Below are 23,702 nucleotides of genomic sequence, written 5' to 3'. Positions count from 1 at the left end.
ATGTTGTGAAACTTGAAAGGGTTCAGAAAAAGTTGACAAGGATATTGCCAGGGTTGGAGGATTTGAGCTGTAGGGAGAGGTTGAATAGACTCTGAGTGTATTCCTGGGGCATTTGAGGCTGAGGGGTGAACATTATAGAGCTTGAGAAAATCATGAGGGGCATGGATAGGGCGAATAGACAAGATCTTTTCCCTGGGATGGGCAAGTTCAGAATGAGGGCAGAGGTTTACGGTAAGAGGGAAAAGATATAAAAGAGACCTAAAGGGCAACTTTTTCACTCACAGGGTAATGCGTGGTTGGAATGGGCAACCATTGGAAGTGTTGGAAGCTAGTACAATTGCAACATTTTAAAAGTCATCTGGAAGGGTATATGAATAGGAAAGATTTGGAGGGATATGGGCTGGGTGCAGGCAGGTGGGATGAGATTAGGTTGGGATATCTGGTCGGCATGAACGAGTTGGACCGAAGGGTCTGTTTTCATGCTGTACATCTCTATGACTCCATGACAAAGTAGCCTGCTTGATTGGCACCATATCCACATACATCCACTCCCTCTGCCCCACTGTTCAGAAGCAATAGTATCCACTATCTACAAGATGCACCACAGAAATTCACCAAAGATCCTTGGAAAATGTCTTCCAAATCAACAACCATCTCTATCTAGAAGTGATTTGGAGATGCCGGTGTTGGACTGAGGTGTACAAAGTTGAAAATCTCACAACACCAGTTTATAGTCCAACAGGTTTATTTGGAAGCACTAGCTTTATGTGTGCTTCTCCTTCATACTCCACAACCACCTGATGAAGGAGCAGCGCTCCAAAAGCTAGTGCTTCCACATATACCTGTTGGACTCTAATCTGGTATTGTGTAATGTTTAACCCCATCCTGAAGGACCAGAACAACACATACTTGGGAACACAACCTTTTGCAAATAACTTCCAAGCCAGTCACCATCCTGACTTGGAAACCTATTGCTGTTCCTTCAGTGTTGCTGGGTCCATGTCCTGGAATTTACCTCCCTAAAGGCATTGTGGGTCACTGTACGGTGTGTGGACCACAGCAGTTGAAGAAGGCAGGCCACCACCATCTTTTCAAGGGGAACTAAATGCTGGCTAGCCAGTGATGCCCATGTACCACGAGTAATGGTTAATAAATGATCGAAACAGAGGGTTGGAATCCGCAACCTAAAGAAAACACTAGAAAAGAGAGATAGATGGAGGGCACTGTTTCGGTCCTTACTTGAGGACAGAGAAAGTGATATACTGACACTGAATTGGAAACAGAGTTTAGAATTAAACACTTGTAGTGTTTAACTCAGTGCATAAATCGAAACTCGATTAAAGATTGGCTCTTGACATATACGTCACCAACACATCAATAGGACGTTAAGAAAGCATAAGGAACACTGAATTTCACCACGTTAATGGCGGCTGTAGCTCCCACAATCCTATGCGGTCCAGAAATCACTATCTGCCGGCAGTGCGGATGCATGCAGTAATGGAGGTGCTGGTGCGCATGTGTGAGATCGACATAAGGCCCCGCCCCTCATTGTTTTGATGGACGGGGATTCGACCTTTGGTCAACCCTGGAGGACCGGAAGGAGATTGGTCCTCCTGCCAATCAGAGCCCCGCCCCCCATGCTGCTCTTTTTCTGAATGAAGAATAAGCTTTATCCCAGCCTCTTCTGTCCAACATCTGTGAGCACAATGTTCTCTTTTCTCACCCTCCCCTTCCTTTTCCAATTCTTTTCTCTCTCTGGGGTTTAACTGTTGGTTTGCAGGAGCTGGAGGGAAAGCAAGTCAATCCGGAGAAGCGGATAGACGCTGGAAAATGTTGGTCCAGATCTGTGTGACAGGCTGTGTTTCCTCAACTTGACACATTTAATTGTCTCTTGATTTGCCATAAGGACAGATGCAAGTATACTGAATCTATATGAGAAATAAAGTGCTGGCCAGGAGTCAGATTCCCACTGAGGGCTGTTTGTGAGACCATTTTGATTTGATTTAATTTGATTTATTCCACGTTTACCACGTTCAGTTGGTAGAGTTGTGGATTGTGTGCAGGGCTGTTGTAGGTTGCAATGAGACATTGACAAGATGCATAACTGGGCTGATAAGTGGCAGATGGAGATCAACCTGGAAAAGTGTGAAGTCATTCACTGTGAAAGGTCAAATTTGAATGCAGAATACAGAGTTAAAGGCAGAATTCTTGGCAGGTATGGAGGAACAGAGGGATGTATGGACCCATGTCCACAAATCCCTCAAAATTGCCACCCAAGTTGATAGGGTTGTTAAGAAGGTGTATGTTGTATTTGCTTTCATTAGCGAGGTATTGAGTTTAAGAGGTGCAAGGTTATGGTGCAGCTCCATAGAATCCTGGTGAGACCACACTTGGAATAATGTGTTCTATTCTGGTCGCCTCATTATTGGAAAGATGTGGAAACTTAGAAAAGGTGCAGAGGAGATTTACTTGCATGCTGCCTGGGCTGGAGGGTTGAGGTAGCCAAGGCTTTTCTCACTGGAGTGAAGAAGAATGAGAGGTGACTTGATAGAGGTGTGCAAGATATTGGGGATGGGGGGTGTGTGGCGGTGCAGTGCCATCAGGTAGAGGGCTACTTCAAGGGTAGCAAGGGCTTATCTGCTGCATGTCATGGGCTTTAGGAAGGGAGGGGACTGGGAGTGATAGATGAATGATACCGCCTACCTGACATAGCAGCTCCCAGTCCAGGATAACAGCAACCAGGGGTAGGCTTTGTGGGCACAGATAAAATAGGTGCCATTGTAAGTTCGGAGATGGAGTGTCTGGGTCCCTGTCCAGCTGGTGAGGAAGGTGGTATTCTGGGTGATCCTGTCAGTTTAAAATGCTGCCATCTGCAGCAGATCGGCGTGTGTGGGAGTTAGGAGCAGGGAGTCAATGCACTGGCTGCAGCCAGCCTCCCATCCGGGTGGCTGTGTGTGTTTCAAACAGATGGATCCCGCAGGTGGCCCGTGTGGGCTGGTGTCAGCAATGGTCAGGGCTGGGGGCTCATGGGAGGGGTTGTAGGCTGGGTAAAACCACTCTTTCAATTTGTCCAGGTGGTAACCAGCAGACCTCCAGCAGGCTGGGCTCTTGTCTCCATATTTGGTCGTTGCTGGTGGTATTTTGAGTATGGTAACCTCCGGGGACCTGTCTGATTCCAGCCACCATTCCGCCTTGTCAGAGATGTTAAAAGGGAATGGGGCTAAGGGAATGCCCCCATGATAGTGGACAGGGACCCTAGTGCAGACCCAACAGTGGGTCTGGTTGAATCTCTGGGCATACTGATGGGCCATTCTCAGGAAGGTGTTAGCCCACAAGTCACGCCGGATTATTAAATATCTCGCGCTTTGTCCCTGTTTACCAGCAAGCCACAGTGTGATGGTCAGGCCGAGGGTGCTGATGCTGAGGCGAGCAGCTGAATCCATCCTTGGTGGTTGGAGTAGTGTCTTCTTCTCTCTCTGGTCCGTGTTCATTGGTTGTGGAGCCCTCTTGCAGCGGGTGGCATATGTCCATTTGAGCCGTCCTTCCAGTTTCACAGCTGTCCGGGTTGTCAGCAGGATGAGGTACGGGCCTTTCCAACTCGGAGAGAGGGAGTCCTTTTCGAGTGATCTTATCATGATGTAGTCCCTGAGTTGGAACGGATGAATAGGCACTGATTGGGATGTGGGCAATGCAGCCCTGACCTGATCGTGTGTAACACTAATGCTCCTGCTAAGGGCCTGGACACACTGCAGGGTCTCTTGTGTCAGTATCTGTGGAGAGTTTAGGAGGCCTGGTATCGGTGGGCATAGGTCACCCCATAAGCATCTCAAAACGGGTGAGCCCAGTCATGTGGTTTGCCTGCACAGGTATAGTATACAGGGCAAGTGGCAAGGCGTCTGGCCTGGTCAGTCCTGTGTCCTGGGTGATCTTGGTCAGTGTGGTTTTAAGGGTGCTGTTCATCCGCTCGACCATTCCTGATGACTGAGGTTGGTAGGGGATGTGGTGTCGCCATGGTATCCCTAGTGCCTCGCTAATGCTAGTCGTGAGCCTAGCAGTGAAGTGAGTCCCCCCGTCCATCTCTATGCTACCAGGAACTCCAAATCTGGGACTGACATCCTTCAGGAGGCATTATACTACCGTGTGTGCATTGTCCTTTTCTTGTGGGAAATGCTTCCACCCATTTGGAGAACAAGTCTATGATGACCAGGATGTACTTGTAACCCTGTTTTTTGGGGTATGTGTGTGAAGTCAACCTGTAAGAGGCTGAACGGTCCTTCAGGAACTGGCAGATGGTCATACTTGGCAACTGGCTTCCCTGCATTGTTCTGCCAGCAGATGAGGCACTGAGATAGCAGGACTTGGGCAGCAGCAGTGAATCCTGGTGCATACCAGGACTGATTCAGTATGCATCATACCTTCTTGCCAGTGTGGTCAATGCCGTGGGCTGCTAGGGCCAGTGTGTGCTCTTGGACAAATGATGTGGCCATCAGGGTGTATTAGCAGGTTAAGGGAAGGAGATTGTGTGGCCCCAGTGTGGGCCCAACTGTCCTTTCCCTGCTGTGGAGAAGTTTCTTGAGTAGCTCGCACTGCCTCCATGGGGTCAGGGAATACTGGGGTCTTTACTATTCTGGGATGCTGCAGGATGTAGATGGTGGGGTGCAGTGCGACTTCCGGGCTGCTGTGTCAGCTGAGGCATTCCCGAAGGTGACCGGGTCAGTGGCTGAGGTATGGGCACGGCATTTGATATAATTGCTCGGGCTGAGGGTAACAGGACTGCTTCCAGGAGGTTAGAAATCACCGCAGCATGTTGTAGCGGCCTCCCTGCTGAAATGATGAAGTCTCTCTGTTTCCAGAATGTGCCAAAATCATGAACGACTCCAAAGGCATATCTGGAGTCAGGATCAATGTTTGCTGTGTGTCCTTTAGCAATGACACAAGCCCTAGTGAGCACAAACAGCACCGCAGCTTGTGCAGATGTGCCCCATCTGGCAGTGCAGCTAACTCTAGGACTGAGAAAGGAGTGCAGATGGCATACCCTGCCAGTGTGCAGTGTTCTGAGGGCCTGAAGGAGGAGCCATCTGTATCGAGTATGAGATCAGGGTTGTCTAGAGGTGTTTCAGAGCGGTAAAGGTGCGGGGTGATGACCTGCTGGACAAGATCTAAACAGTTGTGGTCATCCGTAATGGTGGTCAGAGTGAGTGGGAGTAGGGTGGCAGGGTTCGGGGCAGGGGCACGTTGTAGGGACAGGTTGGCTTTAGGTAGTAAAGTGACCCCATAGCCAGTTCTCTGTATGGCAATGAAATGTTGCTGCTGGAAATGGAGTAATCTAGTTACAATGATGTTAATTGGAATACAGTTATCAGAGGAATGTCCTAATTCTCTACACAATGCAACATTCTGACAGTATCGATCGATCATTCCCTTTTGCAGGGAGGTGCTAATGTCTCCTCTGAAGTGGTGAGTTGCTTCCATTGTCTTGTCCTGGGAGTAGTGCTCTTGCTGGTGCCTCTCTGTCTGACTTGTTCTTTGTGTGGCTTTGGTGTTGCTGGGTTGTGAAGCTGCCCTCAGGGCTTTGGGATAGCTGTGGTGCTCTGTCATTGTTAGTGGGTGCTTGAAGTGTACAGGTATTCCCTTGTTTGCGAGTGCTGCCTAGTTTCACTTGTCAGCCTGCTTGGTCCCTGCCGAGACATTCTGGGTGTTTTGGTACAGTTTGGCCAATTGTGGGCCTATTGTGGGTTGCCAGGATGTACAATTACCAGGAATATTTGGAATCCTGAGAAGGATTCAAGTGAATCCTAGAGAGATGTTGCATGCCTTGGACTATTCCCAGAAAGTGAATGAACTATCAAGATTCATGTAGATATTCGTGGGAACTCTTGTAGGGATGTAAAGAAACATAGATTTACAATTTAAGGCTATACATCCCATTCTGCTAAGTTACTCCAGTTAATTGGTAATTTTTATTTGTTTAAAAATGTGAAAACTTAATGAAGAGTTCTCTCAGTTAATCACTGGGTATTCAAATGTCTCTTCAGAATTAAAGATCATAACAAAACTGGGTGTCATTGTGGGATGTTGAATCTGTAGTATGTGTTTAGTAAAATTTGGATGAACAATATTTCAAAGTGAATTTTATCGTGTTAAGCACTTTCTGGAGAGGAAAGATTTGCCCTTATGTGTTTTGCAACACTTAACCAAGCTTAGTTCTCTCGAATAAGCAGACAGGTTGATGCTAGAGTTGAGAGCTGTGGCAAAACATCAGAAATAATGCAGGCAGGAACACAGCAATTAGGGTTAGAAAGTTAGCCAAAAACAATAAAAACAGGTAGGAGACTGAGAACAGGAAACTGCAGACCATTTAACTTAACATATGTCGTTGGGAAAATGTTCAGAGCTATTATTAAAGATATTATGACAGGGCACTTGTATAAGTTCAAGGTAATCAGGCAGCGTGAATGTGTTTTTGTCAATGAGAAATAATGTTGTAATGATTTTTTTGAAGAACGGCCTCTCCGCACTGCGACTAAGCTGATGAATCTCCAGTGCCCACGGGGAATGGATTCCCTTCCCTCAGTCCCCACATTTCCACAACTTCTCCGCAGTTCTGCTGACTTTTTGACTCTGTGTTTCAAATGAACAACTGAAAGTGTGATCACACTCAGGAAACGTGTACAGTCACTCCCTCCTGCGAATAGTGTCATGTTTCTTCAGTCTGTGTAACTGGTTAAAGCTCCTTCCCACAGTCAGCTCACGGGGAGACCCTCTCAATCAGTGTAACTGGTTAAAGCTCTGCCCAGTCAGTTCACGGGGAGACTGTCTCAACAAGGGGAAAAGACATACAAAAGTTGAGCAGCGAGACAAAATGCAAAGGCAATAAGATGTCGAACCACGGGGAAAAATATTGTGACTCTACTCCTTTTCTTCTTTTTGGCATTTGGACACTTAAAATCTGTCAGTAACATCAACATCTTAAAAGAACATACTGCGCATGTTTTCCGGTGTCAGCAAAACACCAGGTACGCTCATCACAGTCCGCCAAAAAAGGCGCGCGATCTTCTTTTGATTGACCAATAGGAAGTACTGGAGGACCGGAAAGAGTCTAGTCCTCCCGCCAATCAGAGTCACCCCATTGTCTGAATGAGGAAGTTTGACCATGAGCTTCTGAAGCTGCTGCTGTTTCTCTGAAAGAAGATCGAGCTTCACCCCAGAATCCAACTTCCTTCCTCTGTCCAATATCTGTGAGTACAGGTCGCTGTTTTCTCGCCATCTTTTCCATTTTTTTAAAAATTCAAGGCTTCAATTGTTGACTTGCAGCAACTGAAAGGAAAGGGAGTGAATCGGGGTGGGGACAGACTCTGGAAACGTTGCTGCACGTCTATACGGCCAGAAAGGGAGTGGGAAGGGGAATTAAAATGTGTGGTGACTGGGAGGTCCCGTCAACCTCTGTAGACCTGTCTGCGACGCTTGACAAACCGTTCCCAACTTTATGCTCGGTCTCCCCAACGTAGAGAAGATCACAATTGGAAAATACGTGAGAAATAGAATACAACAATGTGAAGTTGTAGCCTTTACTGTGGGGGGAGAAAGCAGAAAGGAATTGTATTATTTAAATGGTGATATACTGAGACGTGGAGAAAGTGAGATCTGCAGATGCTGGATATTAAAGTCAGTAAGTGTGGCGCTGAAAAAGCACAGCAGGCCAGACAGCATCCGAGAGGCAGGATAGTCGATGTTTTGGGCCCAAGGGAATAGGGAATGATATGTGGATGTAGAAAGGGGGCTCAGTGTCTTTCTACACCAGTCACTGCCAGTTATCAGACAGGTGCAGCAAGCAATCAGCAAGGCAAGTGGTATATTAACAGGAGGAATTGTGTTCAGAAGTGGGGATGTCTTCCTGCAGTTAGGGGTCATTGAATACATTCAAGGCTGAGTTCATCTGATTTTTGAGCAACAATGAAGTGGATGTTTATGGGGGAAAGCAAGAAAATGTTTTTAAGACCAGTAGAGAACAGTTACAGTCACACAGCACGTAAACAGACCTTTCAGTCCAACTAGTCCGTGCTGACTATATTCACAAACTAATCTAGTCCTACTTGCCAGTGTTTGGCCCATATCCCTCCAAACCTTTCCTATTCATGTACTTAACCAAATGTCTTTTAAAAGTAACTATACCGGCATCCACCACTTCCTCTGGACATTCATCCCACACATGAACCACTGTATTTTAAAAAAAAAAGGTGCCCCTCAAATCTTTTCAAAACCTTTCTCCTCTCACTTTTCACAATTTGCTGCATAATCCTGAAACTCCCACCTGAGGGAAATGACACCTGCCATTCACCTCATGTATACTTCTCATGATTTTATAAACCTCTGTATGGTCACCTCCCAACTTCCTGTGCTCCAGTGAAGAAAGTCCCAGCTTATCCACCTAGATTTGGGTAGATTCATATCCAGTTATGGTCTGTTCAATGCTGGTCCAGGTTCAAAAGACCAATTGGCCAACTCCTGCTCCCAATTCTCACGCTCTGTGTCCAAAGTTAAAAATCATATAACACAGGATTATAGTCCAACAGGTTTATTTGGAAGCACTAGCTTTCAGAGCGCTGCTCCTTCCACAAGTGGTTGTGGAGAATAAGATTGTAAGACACAGAATTTATAGCAAAGGTTTACAGTGTGATGTAACTGAAATTATATATTGAAAAAGTCTTCGAGTAAAAAATGAGGTCTGCAGATGCTGGAGATCACAGCTGAAAATGTGTTGCTGGTTAAAGCACAGCAGGTTAGGCAGCATCTCAGGAATAGAGAATTCGACGTTTCGAGCATAAGCCCTTCATCAGGAATGAGAGAGAGTAGCCAAGCAGTCTAAGATAAAAGGTAGGGAGGAGGGACTTGGGGGAGGGGCGATGGAGGTGGGATAGGTGGAAGGAGGTCAAGGTGAGGGTGATAGGCTGGAGTGACCTGGATGTTAAGTTTCTCATCTTTGAGAACTGAAACCAACATGGTCATTCTTTCATATGTGAATAGCAAATTTTTAAAAAAATGTTACATTCCCAATTGGTGTCACATTGTCCCAGATAATGTATTGAAGGTGTGAGTTTCCCTGTGTGAGGCTGTCTGTACCACAATGGTCAGACTGATTCTAATTTTTAAAAATGGATTAACAGATTCTTACCTGGATTCATGCAGTTTTGTGTCTAGGACAGCAAGAGACCATCAGACATAGGAGCAGAAATTAGGCCTTTTGGCCCATTGGGTCTGCTCATACCATTCGATCGTGGCTATTAAGTTTCTTATCTGCGTTCTCCTGCTTTTTCCCCATAACCCTTGATCCCCTTGATACTCAAGGACCTATCCATCTCAGTCTTAAATATCCTCAGTGGCCTGGCCTCCACAGCCTTCTGTGGCAGTTAATTCCATAGATTCATTACTCTCTGGCTGAAGACATTTCTCCTTATCTCCAATGTAAAGGGTCTTCCCTTTACTCTAAGACTGTGCCTTGAGCCTTAGTCTCTCCTCCCAATGGAAAGATCTTCCCAACGTCCACTCTGTCCAGGCTGTACAGTATTCCGTATGTTTCAATTAGATTTCCCCTGAGTGTAGGCCTGTTAATCAGCATCACCTAGACCCTTCAGGATGAGATACAACAGGGATTAGGCTCAACAAAGTGAGAAGAGAGGGAGAGTGTGTGGGATGGAGACTTTTAGCTTTGAGGGAATAAGAGAGGAAGCAGAATTGACTATAAATTAGATTTGATTGGATGGACCAGTGGGCTGAGGAGTGGCAGATGGAGTTTAATTTAGAGAAATGTGAGGTTTTGCATTTTGGTCAAACAATCCAGACAGGACTGGTACAGTGAAGGGGAGTGTTGCAGAACAAAGAGACCTCGGAGTGCAGGTTCATAGTTCCTTGATAGTGGAGTCGCAGGTAGACAGGATAGTGAAGGTGGTGTTTGGTATGCTTTCCTGTATTGGTCAGAGCATTGAGTATCGGCGTTGGGAGGTCATGTTGTGGCTGTACGTTGGTTAGGCCTCTTTTGGAATAGTACGTCCAGTTCTGGTCTCCCTGCTTTCGGATAGAACTTTCAAACTTTGAGAGGGGTTGGAAAAGATTTACAAGGCTGTTGCGAGGCTTGGAGGGTTTGAACTACAGGGAAAGGCTGATTAGGTCAGGGATATTTTTGCCGGAGCATCAGAGGCTGAGGGCAGCCTTATAGAGGTTTATAACAGGCATGGATAGGGTGCATATCCAAGGTCTTTTCCCCAGGGTCAGGGAGGCCAAAGCTAGAAGGCATATATTTGAGGTGAGAGGGGAATGATTTGAATGAGACCTGAGGAGCAATTTTTTTCACACAGAGGGTGGTGCATGTATGGAATGACCTGCCAGAGGAAGTGGTGGAGGTTGATACAATTATATTTAAAACGCACCTAGTTGGATACATGAACAGGAACCGTAAGAGCCACATGCTGGCAAATGGGACTAGATTAATTTTGGATATCTGTTTGGCACAGACGAGTTTGACCAAAGGGTCTGTTTCCATGCTGTATGACTCTAATTGTCTTGGTGAAAGCAGAAGTGTGGTTGTGAAGACTGGACTGTCAAAGCAACTTTCGTGATTAGATTAGATTACTTACATTGTGGAAACAGGCCCTTCAGCCCAACAAGTCCACATCGACCTGCTGAAGCGCACCCAACCAGACCCGTTCCCCTACATTTACCCCTGCTACTAGCACTATGGGCAATTTAGCATGGTGAATTCACCTGACCTGCACATTTTTGGACTATGGGAGGAAACCGGAGCACCTGGAGGAAACCCACGCAGACACGGGGAGAATGTGCAAACTCCACACAGTCAGTCGCCTGAGGCGGGAATTGAACCCGGGTCTCTGGCGCTGTGAGGCAGCAGTGCTAACCACTGTGCCACCGTGCCACCCATAGATGTTTCATAGATGTTTTGCGCTTCCCGGGAGCAGAAGAAACCTTGCATTTGTGAGAGAGCAACTGAGTGAGTGTGGACATTTGGGATTTTGGTGGAAAGTGGGAACTCAATGCACTGTGGGGATCAAGCCCTCCCTATCCAGTCATTTCAGCTGGTGGATGAGACTCAGCAGTTCATGCAGGCAGTCAATCCAGATAATACTTTATAAATTCCTGCTTTGGAAATAGAACCAGTCTGACTCCAGATTGGGATACTGACAAAATCTAGCCTCCTACCTTTAATTCATTGTCTGAACTGCATTATGTTATAAAGCCTTATGTTATCTTGAGAGGGTGCCTTACAGGAAGTTCTGGGATTTACATATTAATGATACCTGTAATCCATTGTAAAAGATGAAAGACTTAACAATCCAGGTTTGTTCAATATATCATTTCAGTGGCAGGCCACAAATGTCTTTCCATAAATTCTGTGCCTTATGATCTTATTCTCCACAACCACCTGATGAAGGAGCAGTGGGATGATGCTTTCAATTTTGTGAACTAACAAAAGAAAAGGATGTTCCACAGAAAGTAGAATTGCTTGTTCTGAATTTCTACCCTGCACTGACAGTGATGACTTTTGTAATCTCTTTTTACAGAGAATTTGAAGATCTGAAGAAGTCTCAATGAACAGATGAAGGCCTTATGCCTGAAATGTTGACTCTCCTGCTCCTCGGACACTGCCTGACCGGCACCCTTTTCCAGCGCCGCACTTTTCAACACAGACTCTCCCCCGTCTGCGGTCCTCATTTTCACGTCAATATCTGACAGTCATTCAATCGATTGGGGCAGCCACAACTTTTGATTACAATTCTGTGAGAAGGAGCAAAGCTTTTTGGTTCCTATTTCAGTACATTTTCATTATCAGTGGGACTGGATGAGAGACCCTACTGTTGCTGCGCACTGAGTGTGGAGCCTGAGACAGTTATACGGCCTGGAAAGAGGAATTCCCAGCAGTGAGGGGCAGTACATGTGTTTGTTTGTGGCTGAAGCTTCGGACATGGAGAAACCGTGGAAGTGTGGTAACTGTGGGAAAGGCTTCCGTGTTCCGTCTCACCTGGAGATCCATCGGCGCAATCACACCGGGGAGAGGCCGTTCTCCTGTCCCAAGTGCAGGAAGGCCTTTACCCAGGTCTCTGCCCTGCTGATGCACCAGCGGATCCACACGGGGGAGAGGCCGTTCAGTTGCCCCGAGTGTGGGAAGGCCTTCAGCAAGTCCTCCCACTTGCTGAGTCACCAGCAGATCCACACGGGGGAGAGACCGTTCAGTTGCTCCGAGTGTGGGAAGGCCTTCAGCAATTCCTCCAACCTACTGACCCACCGGCGGGTCCACACGGGCGAGAGGCCCTTCAGCTGCTCTGAGTGCGGCAAGGCCTTCAGCAATTCCTCCAACCTACTGACCCACCGGCGGGTCCACACAGGGGAGAAGCCATTCAGCTGCCCCAAGTGTGGGAAGGGCTTCACCCGCTCCTCCAACCTCCGGAACCACCAGCGACTTCATGTGCCATCGCAGGGGGACTGACAGCGACTGCCGAGTGCCGTTATCGACTGGACTATCAACCCAGTTCTGGGATCTGTTGGGTTTGAATCTCATCACGGCAGATAGTGGAATTGGAATTCGGTCAGAATATAACGATGAAACCAATTCTGGTGTTGCGTGGGGGAGAAAACCCCAATCTGATTCACTCGCGCCCTTTTTAGGAAAGGAAACTGCAGTTGTGGGAAAGGATTCACTCAGTCGTCCCAGCTGCATCCTTTACCCGGTCTGGCCTACACGTGACTCCAGACCCACAGCAGTCTGTTTCACTCCACACTGCCTCCGTTCCTGGCCCCACGGGTTAAGGCTGTACCAAGGATCCAATTACCAAGAATAAAGAGTGCTGACCAAGAGTAAAGAAAATAGGGTGGGGTGGAGGGAGGGGGAGTGTGTGCGCTTTGACCTTGAGTTGTTTAAAAAGCAGCTACTTTCTCTCCCCCTTTTTGCTGGGGGGGGGGGGGATCTGAAGCTGTAACAAAGTTGGGTCACAATAAAGATTACCTGAACTTACTGCCGGGCTCAGACTATCATTGAAAGCTTTGAGCTCCAGATGGTCTTTGATTTAAAGCTGCTCATTTCTTCCAGCCTCCTGCACTAAGTTTCTAATGTCGTGTATCAGATGGAGCAGTGAATGAGGAGCTTGTATCGTTAGAAATTATAAATTTTTAAGGAGTACAGGTACTGCATCGTTTCATCAACATTGTAAAGGTTACTGGCAGCACTGGGAAGGTCTTATCTTTAAAATTGAGAATAGCGAAAATGATATATTCAGAAACATCATTGAAGTCTCAACGCATTTCAATTTTTTAAAAGAGCTGCTGAAATCTTTCTGAAACTTGCACTGGAATACGTGCAGTTAGGCCACAGCTCAGGACAGGCTGGAAGGGGTGAATGACCTATTCCTCATTTTGTGAAATTGGTTTCAACTATGTAGACATAGTCATAGAGTTGTAGAGCCGGAAACAAACCCCTCAGTCCATATCTTAAATGAGTCTAGTGACCCATTTGCCAGCATTTGGCCTATGTTCATCTGTACCCTTCCTATTCATATCCCCATCCAGATGCCTTTTCAATGTTGTAATTGTACCAGCCTCCACCACTTCTGCTGGCAGGTCATTCCATACACACATCACCCCCTGCGTGAAAATATGGCCCCTCAGGTCCCTTTCCCCACTCACCTTCAACCTATGCCCCTTCAGTGCTGGACTCCCCGACCTGGGGAAAGACCTTGGGTATTCACCCTATCCATGCCCCTTACAAATGTCTATAATTTTGAGGAGAAAATGAGGACTGCAGATGCTAGACATCATTCCTCTTCTCCCCCACCCCCCCACTTTATCCAAGTCTCATGCCTTCAACTCAGCACCACCCTCCTGACCTGTCCATCAACTTTTCAATCTATCAGCTCCACCCACTTCTCCAACCTATCCATCGCCAAACCGTTACTACCCGATGCCTGAAGGAGGACCGCCTCATATTCTGCTTTGCGATCCTGCAATCACACAGGCCAAATGTGGATTTCAACAGTTTCCTCACCTCCCCCACTTTATCCCAGTCCCAAGCCTCCAACTCGGCGCTGCCCTTCTGACCTGTCCATCATTTGTCTTATATATCTGCCCCCTCCTCCACCACCCCCTCAACACACACACACCTTCATCTACCTATGGCATTTTCAGCTACCTTCTCCCCCAACCTCACCCACTTTCCATTTATCTCTCAGCACCCCTGGCCCACAAGCCTTGTTCCTGATGAAGGGCTTATGCCCAAAACGTCAATTCTCCTGCTCCTTGGCTGCTGCCTGACCTGCTATGGTTTTCCAGCACCCCACACTCTGCATAATATTAAGGTAATTAGAGGAAGGTTTTGGGGAGATGTCAGAGTAGGTTCTCAGATAGTTATGGCTGTGTGAAATGCACTGTCAACAGTGGTAGTAGAGTCAGATACATTAGGGACATTTAATCGACTCTTGGATAGGTACATGAAAGTTAGTACAATAAATGGTATGTAAGTCAGTCTGATCCTAAAGTAGGATAAAGGGCCAGTACTGCATCGAGTGTCGAAGGGCCTGTACTGTGCTATGTACCGAAGTAGAGTCAAAAGTTTTGTTTTATCAGCAGTACAGTCAGATCTGAGCAAACAAGGACATGCAGGTCATACTGCGCGTAGACAGAGTGAGGCGTACAGAGTTACAGCTGCACAGGAGGTGCACAGAAGCAAGGTCAACATTAGATTTCAAATTGGAGAGCTCCATTCAGCAGGCTAATAATGGCAGGGAAGAAGCTATTCTTGAACCTGTTGGTGCGTGTGTTTAAGCTTCTGTATCTTCTGCCTGACAGAAGATGGTGCAGGAGATCATTCCTGGGGTGGGAGGGGTCTTTGAGGTTGGTAGCCTTTCCACGACAATGAGAAGTGTAGATGGATTCCATGGATGGGAGGTTGGCTTCCGTGATGGACCGTGCTGTGCACACAACCTTCTGTAGTTTCTTCTGGTCCCGGGCAGAGCAGTTGCCGTAGCAGGGCGAGATGCACCCAGATACATGGCTTTCTGTGGTGTATCTGTAAATGTTGGTGAGTGTCATTATGGACATGCCGAATTTCATAAGCATCTTGAGGAAGAAAAGGCGTTGTTGTGCCTTCTTGACCATTGCATGGGTAGGTTTAGATATTTAGCTGCTCCTTTCTCATTCTTACCATCTCCTTTACTTGATGCAGTCACACAGTCAGTTTCATACCTTGTGCTAATCTTTTTAGAAGGTCTTCTTCAGAAGGATAAAATATTACGAGGGGCAAAGGTAGTGTACATACATAATATGAAATCTTTAAACTCGAATTCATTTTAAAGAGCGGAACAACGTATTCATGGTAAAAATGGGTACATTTAACAGGTTTTATGAAGGGTGAGAGTGGGAAGTATGTGGGGGTGCATGTTAAAACAGGACTGAGTCTGCACGGCTTTGACAAGAGGAGGTCATGTCTGACAAATCTATTAGGATTCTTTAAGCAGGTAATGAGTAAGTTAGGCAAAGGGAGAGCCAGTGGACGTGAGCGATTTGGATTTCCAGAAGGCCTTTGACAAGGTGCTGTGCGGGAGGTTGCTAAATAAGATAAGAGTCCCTGGTGTAGGAGCAAGGTACTGGCACGGATCGAGGATTGACTGACTGGCAGAAGGTAGAGAGTTGGCATAAAGGGGTCTTTGGAGTTCCAAAGGGGTCCATGCTGAGAGTGCTGGGACAGGCCAGGAGAATGGTCAGAGAAGGGGCAGATGGAATACAATGTGGTAAAGTCTGAGGTTATGCACTTTGGTGGGAAGACCAGAAACAGAGACTGTTTTCAAAATGGGAAAGGCTTCGGAAACGTGAAACAGAAAGGGATTGGGGAATCCCAGCTCGGGAAGGATTGTACCATTCATTCGGGGTGGTGTGGATTGGGAGAATTGTACCCTTAATGGCTGTGGGGAGTAAAGGATTATACCATTCAGAGGGGGACGATTGCATCATTCGAAGGTGGAGGTGCAAAAGGAAAGGGGAGGATTGTACCATTCACAAGGAGAATTATTTATTTTTATTTTTCAGAATTTCCAGGATACAGGACGTATGCCAATTTTACCCACCGGAAATCGACTGAAACTAGGTACACTAAAAAAATCCAGCAGGAACATTATCAGTAAAAAGGTCTAGTTTCGGTCATAGCAGTTATAGCCTTCTAGAATCACACCGCACAGAAACAGACACTTCAGTTCAACTCATCCATGCCGACCAGATGTTCCAATCTGGCCCAGTCCCAAGTTCCAGCATTTGCTCCATATTCCTCTAAATCCGAACTATTCATCTAGACACCTTTTAAATGTTGTAATTGTACCCACCTCCACCACTACCTCTGGCTGCACATTCCATGCACGCTCTACCTTCTGCGTGAAAACGTTGCCCCTTAGTTCCTTTTTAAATCTTTCCCCCTCTCATCTTAAACTTATACCTTCTAGTTTTGGACTCCTCCACCTTGGGGGAACATACCTTGGCTATTCGCCCTATCCGTGATTTTCATGATTTTATAAACCCCTCAGGTCACCCCTCAGCCACCTCCACTCCAGAGAGGACAGCCCCAGCCTAGTCAACCTCTCTCTGTAGCTCAAATCCTCCAACCCTGGCAACATCTTTGTAAATCTTTTCTGAACACTTTCAAGTTTCACAACATCATTCCAAGAGGAAGGATGCCGGAATTGTACACTTATTCCAAAAGTGGCCTAAACATTCTCCTGTACAGCCACAATATGACCTCTCAAATCCTATACTCAATACTCTGACCAATAAAGGAAAGTATACCAAACACCACCTTCACGATCCTATCTACCTGCAACTCCACTTTCAAAGAGCTGTGAACCTGCACTCCAAGGTCTCTTTTGTTCAACAACACTCCCTCGAACCTTACCATTAAGTGTAGATGTGCTGCTCTGATTTGTTTTTCCAAAATGCAGCACCTCGCATTCATCAAAATTAAACTCCATCTGCCACTCCTCAGCCCATTGGTACATCTGATCAAGATCCCATTGTAATCTGAGGTAACCTTCCTCATTGTTCACTGCACCTCCAATTTTGGTGTCATCAGCAACCTACTAACTATACATCCTATGTTCACATCCAAGTCATTTGCATTAAAAATACAAAAAGTAGTGGACCTAGCACCGATCGTTGTGGCACTCCACTGGTCATAAGCCTCCAGTTTAAAAAATAAACCTCCACCACCATCTTCTAACTTTGAGCCAGTTCTGTATCCAAATGTCTTGTTCTCTCTGTATTCCATAAGATCTAACCTTGCTAACATGTCTCCCTCGGGGAACCTTGTCAAACACCTTACTGAAGTCCATATAGATCACGTCCATTGCTGCCCTCATCAATCTTCTTTGTTACTTCTTCAAAGCACTCAATCAAGTTTGTGAGACATGATTTCCCATGCACAAAGCCATGCCACCTCTCCCTAATCAGTCCTTGCCTTTCCAAATATGTGTAAATCCTGTCTCTCAGGTTTCACTCCAACAACCTGTCCACCACCGATGTCAGGTTCCCTGGCTTTTCCTTATCAACGTTCTTAAATAGTGGTACCAACGTTAACCAACCTCCAGTTTTCCGGCACCTCTCCTGTGACTATCAATGATACAAATATTTTAGCAAGGGGCCCAACAATCACTTCCCGTAGCCTCCCACAGAGTTCTCGGGTACATCTGATCAGGTCCTGGAGATTTATCCATCTTCATGTTTCAAGATATCCAGCACCACCTCCTCTGTAATATGGACATTTTTCAAGATGTTATAATCTATTTCCCTACATTTTATATTTTTCATGTCCTTCTTCAGAGTAAACATTGATGCAAAATACTCGCTTAGTATCTCCCCATCTCCTGTAGTTCCACACATTGACTGCCTTGCTCATCTTTGGTGTGCCCTATTCTCTCCCTAGTGGCCCTTTTGTCCTTAATGTATTTGTAAAAACCCTTTGGGTTCTCCTTAACCCTATTTGTCAAAGTTATCTCATATCCAGTTTTTGTCCTCCTGACTTCCCTTTTAAGTATACTCCTACTACCTTTATACTCTTCTAAGGATTCACACAATCTATCCTGTCTATACCTGACCTATGCTTCCTTCTTTTTCTTCACCAAATACTCAATTTCTCCAGTCATCTAACATTCCCTACACCTACCAGACATTCCTTTCACCCTAACAGGAATATACTGTCTCTGGACTCTCTTTATCTCATTTCTGAAGGCTTCCCATTTTCCAGCCGTCTCTTTACCTGCAAACATCTGCCACCAAACAGCTTTTGAAAGTTCTTGCCTATTACGTTAAAATGAGACATTCGCCAATTTAGAATTTCAACTTTTAGATCTGGTCTATCCTTTTCCATCACTATTTTAAAATTAATGTAATTATGGTCGCTGGCCCCAAAGTGCAGCCCCACTGACACCTCAGTCAGCTGTCCTGCCTTATTTCCCAAGAGTAGGTCAAGTTTTGCACCTTCTCCATAGGTATATCCACATAATAAATCAGAAATCTTTCTTGAACACGCTTAACAAATTCGTCTCCATCTAAACCCTTAAACCTAGGGCAGTCCTGTTGGAAAGTTAAATCCCCTACCATAACCATATAAGGGGAAATGAGGTTAAAACTGGGCACAATCCTCCAGGTGCAGTTTCAGCAATGCTATGTTTGGTTGCAGCAACACTTCCTTCCCTTTATGTTCTATTTCTTTAGCAATAAAAGCAAATGCTGCATTCACTTTCTTTCTTATCTACTGTACCTGCATGCTAGTTTTCTGTGACTCATTAATGAGGATACCCAGATCTCTCTGCACCAGATCATCCCAAACCCTCTATTAGAAAAAAGGTTGCTTTGCTGTGTTTTTTTGACCAAAATGCATGACCTCACACTTATCCACCTTAAACTCCATATGCCACATTTTGACCCACTCTCCTAACCTATCTAGATCCATTTGAAAGGTTTGTATTTCCTCATTGCAACTTACCATCCTGTCTATTTATGTGTCATCTACAAATTTGGCAAATGAGCCTTTTATCCCTGTATCCAAGTCACTAATGTAGATTGTAAATAACTGGGGTCCAAGGACCCAACCCTGTGCACCTCACTAGTTACATCTTGCCATCCAGAAAAAAAAGTCATCAATTCAGACTGTCTGTCTTCTGCCCATCAGCCAGTCACCTATCCAAGCTGATAAATCACCCCATGTCCCACATGATCTAACCTTGCGAATTAATGCTTTGAGTGGCACTTTAGCAAATGCCTTCTGAAAAGCCAGATATATTACATCTACATGATCCCAATTATCCACTTGTTACATCTATGAAGAACTTAGTCAAATCTGATTTGCCCATCATAAAACCACGCTGACTCTGATGGATAGAGTTTTGACTTTTCAAACGTCCTGATATTGCTTCCTTGATAATTGACGCTAACACCTTCCCAACAACAGATGTTAAACTAACTGGTCTGCAACTTTTCACATATTGCCTGTCTCCCTTTCTGAATACAGGCATTACATTAGCATTTTTCCAATCCACTGGAACCATAATATCCTAAGATATAGGAGCAGAAACGAAGCCATTCAATCATGGCTGAAACGTTTCTAACTCCATTCTCCCGCTTTCTCCCCAGGTCCTTTGATCACCTCGACAATCAAGAACCTACCTATCTCTGTATTAAATAAACTCAATGAATTTTTCTCATTTCTCGGGAATTTTGGAATATTGTAACTAATGAATCCACAATCTCCACCGTCACTTTCTTTAGTACCCTAGGAGGTAGGCCATCAGGCCCAGGGGATTTGTTTGCCCTCAATCCTAATAGTGTACCTATCGACGTTGATTGTTTTAAGTTCGAGCCTTTGACTTGCTCGTTCCAATACGAACGGTACTGCTGTCCTCCGGCGTGAAAACTGAGGAAAAGTCTTGATTTAGCAGCTCTGTCATTTCACTGTTCCCCTTATTAACTCACCTGGTTCATCTTCCAAGGAACCAACATTTACTTTCGTGACTCTGTTCCCTTTGGCATACCAATAGAAGCTTTTGATATTTTATACTAGGCTTCTTTCGTAATTTACCTGACCTATTTCTATTCATTTTTTAAAATCCCTTTGTTTGTGTCTGGAAGTTTCCCGATGTTTCAGCTTTCCAAAGGTCTGGAGTAACATTCCTGAACAGGCTGAAAATTAAAAAGAAACACACCTTTCAGGAGGCTGGGAAAACAAACCCCCATTGTCCCCTATTGGTTGGAGGGCTCCTCAACCACGCCCCTCAGTTGGCGATGACGTTATCTGGACCACGCCCGCTGCGTGTTGGCGCATGTGCAGTGTAGGTCCCGCGGCCGGACAAAGACAGTGTGACTGAGTGTGGGAGAGGAATGGCGCCGGCGGCTGAAGGAACAAGAACAGAAACCGCTGGAAAAGCTGAGCAGGTCCGGCAGCTCGTGTTGAGAGAAATGTGAGGACGTGTTTCGGGTCCGGGGATCCTTCTTCAGAACAGGACCAGGTTTCAGAAACATCCCGGGGAGGTCGCCAGGTCCGAGCGCCAAGACCTGGCTCCTGCCCCCGGGGAGAGGAGACAGTGAGACAGGGTAGGATTGGGAACCGCGGGAGGAGGGAGACTGGGGAGTTTATAAACTCCTAGGGGGAGGCCGCAGGCCGCGAATAAAAGCCCCACAGGCCCAGTGTTTACTTCACCGGGGAAGGAGCTCTCGGGTTGCCCGGCAACCAGCCGCCAGCTTTGTGAGGGTCAGGCACATGTTGTCTTGGGACGGGTTGTTGGATTGTTGTATAATATTGATCTCCTCTGTACTTTTAATCTTGAATATTTTTAAAATGTACATTGGCTTCAATTTATGAATTCTAAGTACAGAAGCAAAATATAAACATCTCCTTGCATGCATCCCAACATGTGCATAGGAGATAAGACTGTTTCAAGATTTACTGAGGTGCTGAATCAACAGCTCTTTCCCTTTTCATTAATGAAGTTGGTGCCCAGCAGACTCCTGCTCACAGTCGGTGTCAGCCTTTATGGGAAAGATAGGATAGCAAAACCGAGACACCAATGTAGCCGAGTAATCTGAAGTAACACTTTGGTGCTTTAATTGCCTCAAAAGCACGCCGTTCAGAATAATGTCAAGGCTAGAGGGGTACCAGGCTCCCCAAGACAGCCAGGATGGATAACAAAGAAGAGAGCTGAAGTGTTATCCTTATCAAGCCTGTAACATCTTCACAAATCTCCAACAAGTTAGTTAAATGCAGTGTCCCTGTCAGAAATACCTTGCAGACTCTTCCTACTCAATCCACCTTTCTCCATGTGACTACTAATTTTGACCAGAATAAATATTACTGGAAGCTTCTCCACCATATTTAAACTGGCAGGTGGGACTAGATTGGGTTGGGATATCTGGTCGGCATGGGCGGGTTGGACCGAAGGCTTTGTTTCCATGCTGTACATCTCTATGACCCTATAATTGCTGAGATTAGCTTTACAACCTTTCTGAAACCAGGCTGCAATGTTTGCAGTTCTCCAGTCTTCTGGCACCTCCTCCAAGTCCATGGAAGTCTGATAGAAATTGTGGAAGCCATAATTTATCATCCCTTCCTTCAAGATTGTTGGATGCATTTCATGAGTGCCTTGTCAAACTTTAAGTACCAAATGCTTATCGAAAACTTTTTTCATGTTAATTTTGAACTCTTGGGAGGTCATGTTGTGGCTGTACAGAACATCAGTTAGGCCACTGTTGAAATATGGCGTGCAGTTCTGGTCTCCTTTCAATGAAAAGATGTTGTGAAACTTGGAAGGGTTCAGAAACAATTTACAAGGATGTTGCCAGGGTTGGAGGATTTGAGCTATAGGGAGAGGCTGAACAGACTGGAGCTGTTTTCCCTGGAGTGTTGGAGCCTGAGGGGTAACCTATAGAGGTTTACAAATTTGAGGGGCATGTATAAGATAAATAGACGAAGTCTTTTCCGTGGGTTTGGTCTGTTTCTATGCTGTACATCTCTATGACTCTGTTGGTTGCATCTGTAAGATCCTGAATCAGCACCTTGAGGAGAATTAGAGCGGAGTGAGAACAGAGGGGGAGAGAGAGTAGGATGGTGCTTTCAATTTTGTGGAATAACAAAAGAAAAATATATTCCGCAGAAAGTGGAATTGTTCAGAATTGTTATCCTGCACTGAGTGTAATGACTTTTGTAATCTCTTTTTACAGAGTATTTGAAGATCTGAAGACGGAAATTTCAAAATCGACAGATGAAGGCCTTATGCCTGAAGCATTGACTTCTGTTCCTCGGATGCTGCCTGACCTACAGTGCTTTTCCAGCGTCACACTTTTGAACTCTTGACTCTCCAGCATCTGCAATCCTCACTTTCACATCAATGTCTGACAGTGACACTGGGACAGCAATGAATTTTGAGTGTGATTCTGTGAGAGGAGCAGAGCATTTGCTTCCTGCTCAAGTACATTTTCAGAATCCGTGGGACTGGATGAGAGACCCTACGTTGCAACACAGTGAGTGTGGAGCCTGAAACAGTTATACGGCCTGGAAAGAGGAATTCACGGCAGGGTGGGGCTGTACCCACATTTGTGTGCAGCTGAAGTTTTGGCCATAGAGAAACCCGAGGAATCCCGCTCCGTGAAGAAACCATGGAAGTGTGGCAACTGTGGGAAAGGCTTCTGTGCCCCGTTTCCTCTGGAGACTCATCGGCGCAGTCACACCGGTGAGAGGCCCTTCAGCTGCCCCGAGTGCAGGAAGGGCTTTACCCAGGCATCTGTCCTGCTGACCCACTGGCGGGTCCACACAGGGGAGAGACCTTTCAGCTGCCCCGAGTGTGGGAAGATCTTCAGCAATTCCTTCGCCCTGCTGAGGCACCAGCGAATCCACAATGAGGGGGAGGCCACTCTCCTGCCCCAAGTGCAGGAAGGCCTTCAGTGATTCCTCCCACCTGCTGATCCACCGGCGGGTCCACATGGGGGAGCGGCCCTTCAGCTGCCCAGATTGCGGTAAAAGCTTCAGCAATTCCTCCACCCTGCAGACCCACCAGCGGGTCCACACGGGGGAGAGGCCCTTGAGCTGCTGTGAATGCGGGAAGTGCTTTACCCAGGTCTTTGCCCAGCTGAGACACCAGCGGTCCCACACCGGGGAGAGGCCCTTTAGTTGTCCTGAGCGCAGGAAGTGCTTTACCCAGGCCATCACACTTCAGAAACACCAGCAGTTCCACAAAGGGGAGAAGCCACCATCTTTGTTTTTCTTCTTGTTTCCGTCTCCTCTTTCATTGACGCGCGTCATGTGGGCCCCCTCCAATCAGAGCGCACCTTACTCCACCTGACCAATTGTGGTCGGCGCTAGTTGTTACTGACAGATCTTGTGTCCAATTGTCAATTTGGGGTAAAATGGCGGGAGCCGCAATTTCTCTTCCCTGTGGTTGCACATCTCATTCCATTTGCTTTGCTCTTCCGAGGGGGAGGGGGAATCCCAAACTAGAGGGCACAGGTTTAGGGTGAGAGGGGAAAAATTTAAAAGGGTTGCAAGGATTAGAACCATAAGTGTGAAAGTTAATTCACATCAAGAAAAGCCCTCTCTTACGACCTGAACAAAATATTGTTCACAGCCTATTACTGACTAATCAGGAAGGATGTTGTGAAACTTAAGAGTTCAGAAA

At 46.1% G+C, this 23,702-nt stretch overlaps 1 protein-coding gene across 1 annotated transcript in view; it reads left to right on the top strand.

The window, feature by feature from the left end:
- Positions 1-23,369, top strand: part of LOC132807920 (gastrula zinc finger protein XlCGF26.1-like) — a 54,388-nt gene extending 31,019 nt beyond the window's left edge. Inside the window, exons 3-5 of the mRNA XM_060821843.1 lie at positions 11,885-12,475; positions 20,624-20,628; positions 22,931-23,369. Coding sequence (XP_060677826.1) covers positions 11,885-12,475; positions 20,624-20,628; positions 22,931-23,369 — 1,035 coding nt within the window. The remainder of the gene's footprint in view (positions 1-11,884; positions 12,476-20,623; positions 20,629-22,930) is intronic.
- Positions 23,370-23,702: the final 333 nt, after the last annotated feature.

Source organism: Hemiscyllium ocellatum (genome assembly GCF_020745735.1).
Source record: "Hemiscyllium ocellatum isolate sHemOce1 chromosome 27 unlocalized genomic scaffold, sHemOce1.pat.X.cur. SUPER_27_unloc_27, whole genome shotgun sequence".
NCBI lineage: Eukaryota > Metazoa > Chordata > Chondrichthyes > Orectolobiformes > Hemiscylliidae > Hemiscyllium > Hemiscyllium ocellatum.
This window is presented reverse-complemented; position numbering and strand designations above follow the sequence as displayed.